We start from the raw sequence: 12,687 nt of genomic DNA on the forward strand, positions 1-12,687 counted from the left end.
GATGATTTTGCACTCACGGAAATGAGTGCGGGACATCCAAGCTCTTGGAGAGCTTGGCCTGCAAGGCCAATGTTTCCCAGCTTGACCATGGCGGGGCTAATACTGCTTAGTGCTCCAGGAAAGCCATTTTGGGAAACGAGTGTGGAGATGGACGCTGGCCACCATCTTCTACTTACTCTGGTTGGAAAGTAGCGGCTGGTTTTAAACTTCTTCAAGAAGCTTGACAGGGCAAAGGTGGCGAAGAAGAGGATGCAGCACCAGAGGAACACATCAGGCGTGTAGGGGCCGTCGCGTCCACAGGCAGGTCCTTGAAACTCCCCACGCAAATGCCGACATTCCTGGAGAAACAGAGCGTCAGGACACAAAGGCAGTGCACGTGCGGCAGGGAAACCTCGCGTAGCTAGGGGGTTTTGAGGATCTTGGTCCAAGATCCACGACCCTCTAACTGCTCCTGCCAATGGAGATTTATATGTAATGAGCAGCAGCAGCTGAACAAGTGACACATCGAACTATAGAGCGGAGAAACGAGATGTGAGGGGACACCATACCACGCACCCTCGGCACATCCTCTGCCTGCCATTCGAGCAATCGTGGCTAAAGAAGACACCAGAGGGGAAGGAAACACTGGAAACTCTTGGGGAGAGAGAGAGAGGGAAGAGGGAAGGAGGGCTAAAGACAACCATGGTAGGAAAGGAGGAGAAGAGACAAATCGTCCCTTCCCAGGGGAGGGCTCGCAGAACCTGGCCAAGAGGGGATGAAGGCCACCATAAGAGCCTGCCGCCCTAGGCCCGGGCTCTGCTTCCAGCCACAACAGCCTGAGAGGCTGCTCAGACATGCAAATTTATGCATGTACCTACAGACAGCACTGAACGAGAAAGCAAGGCCCAGAGTTACTAGGAACCCATTAAGGAGGCCAATTACTACCTTTCAAGCATGAACTTAAGTCCTACCTACAACTTCTACAATAATCAAACCACCCACTACTTAACCTTCCTCCCAGTCAGAAATACTGTCCGGCAACAGGCTTGAGGGGGACACTTGCTACCTACCCACAACGCTGGGGACCAGGTAGACTGGGACAAGGTGGACTCTCCTCCCGAGGACCAAGCGGTTTTAACAAACCACACGCTAGATTTAAGCAAGGACTTTTCCGAGCAGCACTAGCACAGTTTGAAGCCCATCATTCCCTGAAGGGCTCTGACTTTTGCACCATGCAAATGCCCCTGGACCCCGTGGCCGCGGCGCGAGGAAGCAGTGGCTCGGGGCACTTACGGTCACCGTGAGGTTTTCCCAGGCGATGCCAGACACGTTGATCCCGTTGCTCGCCCAGAAACGCAGCGTTTCGTTGCTGGGATGGGTCGGTGCCTCACACTTACAGCTGGGAGGAGAGAAGCCAAGACAGGGGTAAGGGAAAGGCGATGGAGGTGCAGCCCGCAGCTCCTGCCAAGGGGCAGCAGCTTTCTCAGGGGGAAAAAAACCCACTAGTAGCTGGTGAGGAAGTCCAGCTTGCTGTGCATGTGCACAGGGTAGGTGTCTCGCAGGTGACTCAGCTTCTCCAGAGCCTCGTAGATGAAGATGATGCAGATGAGGGAGGCAAAGGCTTCTTCCGTGAAGCGGGTGACGTAGCACACCAAACAGCTGGCATCGGTGGCCACCAGCACTATGCACAAGAAGGCGGTCCACAGCCCAATGCACGCCCGCAGAGACAGATAGGAGAGCGTGTACTCCCTGGGAAAGCAAAATGAAACAAAGGCTGCAAAGGCCAGCAAGAGGCCCTGAGACATGCCTGCCTTCGGGGAAAACAGGGAGCAATTCTGGAGCGTGTCAAGGCTGCGGATGGGAAATGCAGTTTCCATGTACTACTACAGAGAGCCTTGGGGCTGTGGTGCAGGGTGTAGACCCACAGGAGGAGAGGCCAATTATTTAGTTACCACTGTTGAACAAGGATCTTGTGTTAACACCTTGGAGGCTGCTTGAGGTCAGGTCCCTCTTGGGCCAGGTGGTGTTCTCCCACATCACCCTGATGCCCTGACACTGAAACCAGCTGGGTTTGCACCCAGTCACCTGCTGCCAGCAAGCTGGGGCTTAATGATAAACCTTATGGCAATAAGGGTGGTTTATCTCCCATCAAAGCCATAGCAACAAAAGGACTGTCACTAAAATCTAGCAACTACCCCTAAGAAACAGAAAAGCAAAGCAAAGCATCTTTTCTCCATCACTGCCCCCTTCTGAAGGCTCTCGCAGCACCCAGCTGCGGCAGCCAGCCTTACTTGCAGAATTTGTAGAGGATCTTCTCAAACACGAGGACGGGTCCGGTGCTGCCGAGGATGGTGAGAGGTTGGCCGGCAAAGAGGCAATACACCACGCCGGCCATGGACGCGCCCAGCAGCGACTCCATGGCACTCTGTCCGGGGAAGAGAGGCAGCCGTGAGTAAATAAATCGTTAGGGAGAAACAAAAACCAAAGCCGATTCACTGCAGCGAGGACTTTGGCCTGACTTTTATCCTCCCCCATGCCCCCCAACAGAGAGAGGTGCTCACTATCTGGCCATTGGTCGCCTCCCCCAGCAGTCCCCCAAAGGTGACGACAGGGGACATGCAGGCACAGTAGAGGAAGAGGAAGGACGCCAGGCACTGCAGGCTCAGACCATCCCGGAAGTCGCTCCAGAACCACGGGGCTTTCCGCTTCACGTCCAGGGTCAAACCTCCAAAGAGCCTGCAGGAAGGAAAAAGAAGAGAGTCTGTTCTCTTGGAGGAACACGGTGACTTTGCTTTGCTGCAGAAGGGCAATCAGAAGCACGGAGTCACTTTCGTGGCTAAAAAGAAGCACTCTCCTTCCTCCCAAATCAAGGAAACCTGCGTGCAATGGTGATGGCTGGGGCTGAGCCCAGCTGCCCAGATCTCCCCCCTGCCCAGCCCAGGGGACCAAGCTGGCAATGCGGAGCTCCTTCGTTGAACCAGCTAACCCCAAAGACCTGCTAGAAGGGAGGGTGCATGCTCAGATTTGAGAAGCAAACAGAAAAAAACCCCAAACTATTAAAGCTCCCACCTTCCCGTCCGCTGCAGTTCAGGGCCACTGTGTTCCTCCAGCGTGCTGTGAGAAGCACTGTCGTCAAGAGCTCCTGGCATCTTCCTTTTTTCCTGTTAAAATGGAAGTAAGATAAAGCTATGGACTTGTAACCGCTGGCTTGTTTTGCTTCTGGTCTGGCTCTGTGACTGTGTCAGAGTGGGACCTTGTGAATTTGGGCCCCTGAACAGCATCCCCAGCCGTCCCGCCCATCCCCCTCGCGCCTCCCACCTGCGAAGGGACGTTTTTCGGGGGCTCGATTCGGATCGATGGATCCCACTCTCCTGGCGGCAAGACCGTGACCTGATCCAGAAACTCGTCGATGCCAGCCACGAGGTCAGCCCCGTTCTTGGCTTTATAGGCAACGTCACGGAAAACCTGCCAATGGAAGACAACCTGGTGAGAGGACAACCCAGCTCGGAGGTCCTAACCAGTGCAATAAGCTCTTGGCTAAACGCAAGGCTTTTTCCCCAAAATTTCCTGCTGGAAAGGGCAGGAAATACTCCCCCAAAAGGAAAAATCTGTGCATCAGGGCATTTGTAATCATCTCCCCCACGAGGCCCCCGTCCCCCATGGCACACCATACCCTTCTGCTTAAAGAGCAAGAGAAGTTTGACTGGCCCTGGCAATGCCACCACTGGGGACAGCGTGCTGGGGACCCCGGCAAGAAGGATGAGGTGCAGGATGCACCCCGGGTGGGATTTCAGCCTCCAGGATGTGGGGTGATGCAAATCTGCGTGTTCGCTTCGGGGTGAGAAAGAGGGCTGGGCTATTTGGAGAGCTGCGGGCAGCTGGGACAGCAAATCCTCTTCCTCACTACTTCAGAGACAGGGAGAGCTGAAGAAAGGCAAAAATGACCCGGAGCTATCTCATCTTGTCGCACCTCATCTGTCATGATAGTGGCCATGGACCTGCCGATCTCATGGTACTGATGGGCTTTTCCTTCTGGTCCAAGCAAAACAAACAGGAACCTGGGCAAGAAAAACAAAATGAGAGAGAGAAGAAGGTGTCCTTGCTCCAAGAGCACCCAAGGAAAGCCCTGGCAGCTCCCAGCCCGGAGCGTGGCTCAAGACGGGACACGTAGGCTCAGCGACGCCACGATGAATTTGAAATCCTTCAAAACCGACGGCAAATTTCATTTGGGGGCCAACTTTCATTACAATTGGCCGATGGGTTTAAAAGCTACAGCAGGGAATGGAGAAATGAAGGCGAGGAGATGCGGGTGGGGGAAACGTGCTTGCTCCCCCTCCCACTCGCCTTGTTCCCTTGGGACACCAAACTGATGCCTGCAACTCGATCTTTGGTTGGGTGTCTTTTTTACGGAAAAAATTTGCGCTTCTCATTCGCACCTTGTTGGGATGGGAACTTCCGTCATGCCCGAGAGGAGGACAGCCGGGCTCAGGCGGACAAATGCCACGATGGGCTGGTGAAGGAAATCCAGCTCTCCTACGAGCACGTTGGATGCTTCAGCCCCGGTGGGAATTTTCTTCATGAAGTGCAGCTCCGCCTGGGCACGACAAGCGATTTTCAGGCAATTACCCCAAAAGCAAAGCCCACAGCGCTCTGCAGCACACTCTCCAGCCAAGTTTGCAAGAGCAAATCTGGCCCTAAAGGCGTGAGAAAGCTACGAGTGTCTCACCTTGCTTAAATCCGTTGCTCTGCTCTCAGGGTTCACCCCATCTTTAGCTTCTGCAGCGGTGGGAGAAGGACAAGAGGTGATTGTTTGGGCTGGTAGGAAAAAGAAAGACACTCAGAAAGATGGACGAGGAGCAACTGGGACGCTTCTCCTTTGCCCGGACAAGTCTAATGGGGCCACAGCCCTGCAGAAAGCCTCACCTGGCTTGCAGAGGAGGTGCAGGTCTGACTGCCTCTTGCTCACATCAGCAAACGAGCAGACAGCGGGCAGAAGGTTGGTTGTCTTCTCGTTCTGATGGTGGTGCTTCCTCAAAAGGACTTCTCGAACTTGCGCCCGCACGTGCTCGTCAAACTCCGTGGACTGTTCTTGCTGGGCCAGGATCGTATCTGAGGATGGCAAAGGGAAACAAAGCCATCAGAGCAGAAACCCCAACAAGTCCCGACCCCCAAAGCCCCCAGGGAAGGCTGTGCCACACAGGCTGCACCCTAATGCCGGCTCAGCCTTGCATAGCAAGGCCTTTTAATAATGTTCAGCCTTTGCAGCCAAAACGAGAATTTTCTTCTGCTAAGAAACATGGCATCCAAGTGCTTATTCATCATTCCGCTAAGATAAATATTTCCCATTCTAAATGACGCAATTTTCTTGCCCGACCTGGCCTTTCTGACTCTACACGTTCACCCAAATTATAAGCGATCTATAGCACAGACGTTCCCAGAGCTTCCCGTGCTGATGGAGTGCAATTTGCCGAGCCCAGGGAGAAACGTGCTAAGAACGGCTCCGACTTCTCCAGCCCTTGAAAGGGCTGAACGGAGACCTGCCGCCAGTCAAAGATAACTTCTCCAAAGCAGCTTTTGCAATTAACTTCAAGTATCTTCCCCACAGAAATACACTGCTTGGTCATCGCCAGATAAACTCTGCCTTAAAACTCTTACATGCTGGATCTTAAGGCAAAAGCAAAAAAAAGAATGCGAGGAAACAGCTTGCAAGAAATAGTTCCTTTAAGGAGGTTCAGCTCTTACGCAGACTCTGTATTTCTAAGAGCAGCCTGCTAAGCCCTGACACACGCTCCTTTTTGGCTGCAGAATATTCTCTAGTGGCTTCTCCAACCCCACAAACTGCTTTCAAAAGGACCCCGCATTGGAATAAAAAAACGGTGCGACTGTTGCATGCCCAGTCTACATCCAAAAACAGCTCATGAGAAAAACACAGTGGCACTTCTGGAAAAGGACGTGCCATTGGGGCAGGGTTTGATTTGGGAGTGAAGAGCACCGTGGCGAGCTGAGCTCGGCCGTTCCCGGAGGGATGCAGCGCCCATGGTACCTGCAATCTCTTCGATGCTGTTGGCACAAATGTCCAGCAGCACCGACCCGTTGCTGATGCAGCTCCTCAGCTCGGAGAGGCTGTGCAAGGACAGCGTGCCAACGTAGGGCTTGCTCCAGCGCTCGCCGCCATCTTCCACGTCCTCCTCAAACTTCAGCCACCTGCGGACATCGGGTGCGATCAGCCCCATTGCAAGAAAACAGCCCCAGCTCTGCAACCCCTTTGACAGAGCCACGGGGTGGCAAGAGGAGAAGGCTCCTCGTGCCGCCACCTGCAGCTGCAAAAGCTTCGCATCCTGGAGAGGAGAAAGCAGAGCCCACGGGCGCTGCCGGTGCAGGGACTCCTCTCCCACCGCAGCCAAGCAGCAGGGATTTACCTTGCCGTTTCCTTCCACTCGCCATCTCGGCCCTCTTTTACACAGATCTCATCCAGCTCGGAGAACAAGTGGTGAGGGAGGTGCTGCTCGTCCTCCTTGCTCCTGAGAATGAACTGCACCCGCTGGGATGGGGAGCCTGGGGGCAGAAGGCAAAGACCCATCCCGTTACCGCGCCTGAACACAGCTCGTCACGCTCACGTGCAAAGTGGCCATCAGCACTAGTGCAGCCATAAACACTGGGCTGGCCCCTCTCTTCTGCGTCTGTCTGGGCTTGCACAGAGCCGTGGAGAAGGAGAAGCATCTAGTCCACCTCTGCATGAGGATGGGCTGCTTTCCTTCCCCGCATTGCCATTTTTAAAGCCAGGATCCCTCTAAGGAAGATGAGCCTAAATCCATTATGCATTTAACTGCATTAAAAAAAACACAAACAAAAAAAAACAACAAAAAAAAAGAAAACTTGGGGAAAAGAGGGTGTTGCTCAATAAGGCCACTTTCCCTCGGAAGAACAGCAACTCACTCAAACTAGCCACGGGGACCTGCTTGCAGAAGGCCCCAGCGCCCACGTTGCCCCCAGGAGTTTAGCGAATGCCGCGGTGGGACTTACAGTGGTAGCCCTGCTCCATCGGGGCAGAGTCCTTCTCCCGTTCCCCTTCCCGATGCTTCTGGCTGTGGCGTCGGTGATGCCGGTGGCTCTGCCTAACCAGTGGCATCCGCGCGCCCACGTACAGGGTCCGGTGGCCTGCGAAAAAGCAGCGGTTTTTGCAGCACTCTCGGCATTGCGGCAATGGTTGAGGTGGCCGGTGCCTTGCTAAGCCACGGTTATATATCCCAGGAGCAACGCCAGCTTCCCTGAATGTTATTTTCACTGGACCTCCTTTTTTCCAAGCCTATTTTACTCGAGCTTTGCAACAACACAGCAACAACAAGTGTTGGCTCTGGGTCATCTAAAAGTGCCCCCAAAGTATTGGACCTCTTCTCAAATTCCAGCTTCGGCTGGACAACACTCAGACTTGCTCATTAAGCAGCAACACAAGCTAATTATTTTCAAAATCTCTGTATGGCACGAGGCGACAAGAGACGATCAAATCAGTCCCATCGTAATGAACTCCAGAACAAAAAAAGAAAATCACAGCCCCGCGTCTGCAGCCCTGAAATGATTCTCCTGACCTCTCCAAGCCAGGAGCAGCCTCTGCGAGAAAAAAAGCCGTGAATTATCGAGCCCTGTGGCTACAACTCACACCGTGGCCTCCCGGGGGGCTTTTTCCCTCCGTTTAAAAAGCCGTAATAGTAAAAAACGTGACAATAACTGTGCTGCTTCATTGAGAAGCGCGGCACGTTTTGCTGCACATGATGTGACACCCGACAAGGCACACAGGAGAGACTTTGTGCAATGGGAAAACGCGCTGGGCTGGTGGCTCCTCTACCAGGATCTCAGCAGAGACTCACCTTCCAACTCCTCCTCCTCATAGCGAACACTGACAGTGTTGCTCCTTCTTCCCCGGTCAATCACTGCCTCCTCGTCATGTCTCTGTTTAGCAACGACAAGAAGGGAAAAGTTGGGGCTGGGGGTGGAGAGCTCCCTTACGTCCTCCCAGCCATCACCCACCCCTGCGTCCACGCGAGTCCACGAGCCATCACGCCTCTACGTGCCGCCTCCTCCTCCTTCAGGCACAGCCCTAAAACCACGGACTTGTAGGAGGTTTTCCTTCCCATACGCAAATAAAACAGCCCATAACATCACCTCTACTGTATACCACGAGAGTCTGGACGTCTTTAATACAGCAGGAGAGGGATGAGTGTTTCAGACCAAAAAAACCCACCTCCTGCTTTGTTCTTGAGGTTCCTGTCTAAAAAAGTGATTTCCAAACTGGAAAAAAAACAACCCCAACCCACAAAACTGCACTTTTGAGCCCCGGCCGTGCTACCTGTAACTCTTCCAGAAGTGTCATTTTGTAACCCCCGTTTGGGTTCATCCTCACGTCAGTCACTGGGTTTCGGGGACAACTGAACCTCCAGGTCAGTCAGGGGGCCCGATTCCCCAGGGACTGATGGAGTAGCTCTCACGGGAGGAGCTAAGTGGCACCCAGTGTGCACCAACTCCAGAGACACAATAGGGACCATTGTGAAATCACAAGCTATGATGCGGATCCAGGCAGCTACTTAAAGCCATGCACCCCTAGAGCCTTCCCGCTTGGAAAACTTAGTGCCTGGGGAGAAGCCAGCTCTGCTTGGAGCAAAAACTCTCCAGAACAGAGAAACTTCCTGCATGAGAGGTGTCAGGCTCAAAAGTGTGCAGAAGGAAAACCCTTCACAGGCTCGTTCACCCTCCTGAGAAGCAAAGCCCACTAGCAGCATCATGTTTTCTCTCTTTTTCTTTCTAACAGTAGAGCTGAAGCTCTAGCATCCTGAGGATAACAGGAGGCACAAATACGGTAGGGAAAAAGAATATCTTATTGGATCAATGGGTAGATTCAGAAAAAAACCCTGCTACACAGTAGTTTATCCTGGCTGCTAGCTAGAACCGAGAAGACTGTTTTTTCCACCTGGGTCAACAGTTCCAGTGAAACATACTACCCGCCTAGGACAGCTGCATCTGAGGAACAAGAATTAGTTATCTGCAATACAAGGAATAACAATGAGTCATTTAGTGTCATGATATTCATCAGGCTGCACAGAGAAACAAGAGACAAATGCATTTGAATAACCATGTCTTGTGTTACGTTTTAACCACTTAACATTCCGTGAGAAATACCCCAAGAGCTCAAGAAGAAAGAGCAGCAAGGCAGGAGACAGGTGAAAGCCTAGAGCGCCAGCTAGACGGAATGAAAGACCCTTCCAGCAACAACAGCCTGAGAGGCTGCTCAGACATGCAAATTTATGCATGTACCTACAGACAGCACTGAATGAGAAAGCAAGGCCTGGGGGGATCATTTCCCCTCTGCTCAGGGCTGCTGGGGCCAGTCTGTGTGCTCTGTCCAGACTGGGCTCCCCAGGACAAGACTGGGACTCACTGGGGCGAGCCCAGCAAAGGGCCACAAAGGTGACGAAGGGACTGGAGCACTTTTCATATGCGGAGAGGCTGGGAGAGCTGGGACCCTTCAGCCTGGAGAAGGCTCAGGGAGCTCTTATCCATGTACATCTGATGGGAGGGAATGAAGAAGAGGGAACCGGGCTCTTCTCAGCAGCGCCTTCTGGCAGGACAAGAGGCAAAGGGCACAAACTGCAAAACATGAAATTAAAGCTGAACACAAGAAAAACTTTCTGACTGCAACTGTGGTCGAGCACTGCAACCGGTTGCCCACAGAAGTTGTGGTGTCTCCACCCTTGGAGTCCACTCAAAACCTGAGGGGACACGTCCTGGGCAACCTGCTCTGGGTGACCCTGCTTGAGCAGGAGGGCTTGGACTCAATGATATCAAAGGTCCCGAAAACCTCAACGGTTCTGTGAAAGCCACAGACAGAGATCTCTGCCTCAAGCCGAGAGGCAGCAGTCATCAGCCGACTCAGAGGAGCAGGCTGGGAGGCAGCTAGAAAACTCTTCCCAGTTCCTCCCTTGTCATCCCTGCCTCAGGTGTGCAAGCCAGTGCACCGCTTTGTTGAGCCGCCCAGTTCTCATCCCGCTGTGATTCTGCAGGTAACGTTAACACAAAGGAGTGAGAGGGGAAGAGCTTTAGTTAACGGCATGGGAACCTGAAAGCACAGGACAACTTTTCCCCAAACATGGGCAATGCTGCTTAGATTCTGTCACCTAGGGAAGAGAAGGAAGACGACAAATGGGCCAAAGGGTTACACAGGAATGAAATACGAGGAAGGTGCAAGAGACATCAAAAACATCGATATGTGCCCCAGAAGACTATTTTGTAGTCAACTGACCTGCCCACACCCGACTGTGGGCATGAGGCCTCCGCTCCGACTTCCACTCTTCTCTTCACCATTTCTTCCACTGCAGCACTGTCTGACACTTCTTTTCTTCTCTTGACCTTCAAAACATTGCAAACTTGGTATTGATAAAATTTGATTTTGACTTTTCTATTTTAGAACAAAAGTCAGACTTAATATACATCTGTGTTTCGCAACATTGTCCAGGCTTATACAACAAAAACCAAAAAATGACTCAGGAATAAAAGATTAGCTGCCTTATTCAAACAGAAGGTAAGCACTGAGAGGCCATCCAGAGAATTATTCTCAACAGTTTTAAAGAAGAACTACTGCTTCCCAGGACATCCTATTGGCTCCATTTTTAGAGGAGGGCCTAGGAACATAATTAGCAGGAACGTAATGCTAGCAGAGAGAGCGGGATTTCCTCGGGGGGAATTTGGACAGGACACCTTCACTAATTCACTCCATCTTCAGACACTTACCTGTATTGAAAACAAACCCACCCTGAGATCTCACTAAACAACTACTTTCCAAAGAAGCTTAACTTGGTTGTTTTCGACACATGCAGCACTTAGGAAACTACTTCATTATTCAACACTATTGACCTCATACAGACTCTCACAGCGAAGAAACCATTTGACAGCTCAGCTCAGACTTGGCGAAAACACATTTAACTGAAGCCAGCATGGCTCTCACGTCCTCAGGCAGGACTTCATTCAAAGTCCGCTGGAATTGACAGGAAGGTTTCCCTCAACTTGGATGGTTCTAGGTGAGAATTCACTCCCACCTTACACTGCCTGACTGACACCCAGAAACAGGACAACTACAGCATTGCCTAGATATATCTTCTGCTTCTCCAGACTACTTGGAATATCACTTTTTTAAAAAAAAAAAACAACACACAAAAGAGAACCACACACGCAACTTAAAAGCTCATCACTGCCCTTGTTTACTTCTTTACCTGTAACAGAGGTATTGTAAAATCTGGTGAATATTTGGTGACTGGACTTTCTTTAACCAACTTTATAGTACATTTTTGCATTGCACCACACGTCCTGAGAACAAGATAAATGACTTAGAAACAATGCTGGACTTGCATATGATATCTTGAAACCGAAGAACTGCAAATACAGCTCTTTCAGAATTCCTGGCTGTGAATAACACAAGCCAGTGGATGGGGACAATTGCTTTGGACTACTTGTCCATTTGATAAGGGAGACCAGAATATCTACTAAGTGCTCACAAGACAGACCAGCAGCAGCCTTTCCCAGGGACCAATCATCAGAACAGGAAACATAAGAAAAAACCCTCAGTTTTCACAACAGAGGAGGTTCAATGCAGAGTCCCACAGAGGTCTCAGCTGGGGCCTGAGGCTCTTCAGGGAATTCATAGAAAACCTGGAAAATGAGACACTAGGGAGGTGACAACATTTGCTAATTATACAAAAGACATTATTACCATTATTACTATCATTATTTAGAAAAACAAATGCATTCTTTCTTTAGGAAAACAGAAACAAAGAGCGTGAAATTCAACGTCAACAAATGTAGTCAAGCATAAGGAAGAAAAACACATGTTCCATATATATATGTGCTGGCTCCAGCCTAGTTACCGACATTCAAGAATGAAGGCTGGGAGCCACTGGGCATTGCTTCATAAAAATACTAGCTGAAGAGTCAGCAGTGGGTGAAAAGGCAAAGAGAAATTCCAGACATTTTCAAAAAAAGCAATACAGGACAAAAGAGAACACATTGCTATGCTCTATTTCAAATCCATGGTACAGCCATACCGCACGCAGTTTTGCTCCCTCTCATTCAAAGACACAGTGGAGGAAGGGAAAGGGAAAAGCAAGACATAGATCATAGATGTTTCCAGACATTATCCAAACATAACCATAGTGAATTACCACAAGATACGCCGTGCTGAAATAGAGCCGAGTTCTAGATACATCGTGCAAATGTAGGGATAAGGCACGAGGTGGACATTCTCATGTTTGAATCTCATCTTCGATACTCTCTCCCATTTACTGACATCTGAGAACAACAATAAGACTTAAGAACATAGCACTAACATTTCAAAGGAGCAGGAGTCCTCTTGTAAAGCTTCAAAAGTCATACCACACTGAACGTATATGCAGAAGGGAGCACCTACAATCTGTCCGTATGAACTTGGTGAAAAAGCGCTAGTAACACATTACAAGAAACACTCACCCAGGTGACACTCTCCCATCAGTTGCTTGCATTAATAGCATTGTGTTTCCTTAACTGTATCTGGCTTCAGTCCTGACATCTTCCCGCAAGAAACAACATGCCAGGCGCTCCCAACCCTGTGAATAAAACCTCATCAGCTTTCCTAACTAAAAAGTAATTTTTTTAAAAACTGAAAAGGACTAGGATTCACAGGAGTAGCGT

At 50.8% G+C, this 12,687-nt stretch overlaps 2 protein-coding genes across 2 annotated transcripts in view; both read right to left on the bottom strand.

The window, feature by feature from the left end:
* Positions 1-12,687, bottom strand: part of LOC142027846 (uncharacterized) — a 327,572-nt gene that overhangs the window by 16,911 nt on the left and 297,974 nt on the right. The window lies entirely within an intron of this gene.
* LOC142027850 (electroneutral sodium bicarbonate exchanger 1-like) lies at positions 813-8,377 on the bottom strand. The gene is made up of 13 exons (XM_075022051.1): positions 6,991-8,377; positions 6,399-6,534; positions 6,023-6,183; positions 4,903-5,088; positions 4,706-4,794; positions 4,416-4,573; positions 3,950-4,037; positions 3,298-3,444; positions 3,049-3,140; positions 2,541-2,715; positions 2,271-2,404; positions 1,483-1,728; positions 813-1,378 (listed from the first exon to the last, which is right to left on the bottom strand). Exons 1-13 carry the CDS (start codon positions 7,106-7,108, stop codon positions 1,135-1,137), a joined length of 1,974 nt encoding a protein of 657 aa, XP_074878152.1. The 5' UTR covers positions 7,109-8,377; the 3' UTR covers positions 813-1,134.

This window comes from Buteo buteo, unplaced genomic scaffold (genome assembly GCF_964188355.1).
Source record: "Buteo buteo unplaced genomic scaffold, bButBut1.hap1.1 HAP1_SCAFFOLD_62, whole genome shotgun sequence".
In the NCBI taxonomy this organism is placed as follows: domain Eukaryota; kingdom Metazoa; phylum Chordata; class Aves; order Accipitriformes; family Accipitridae; genus Buteo; species Buteo buteo.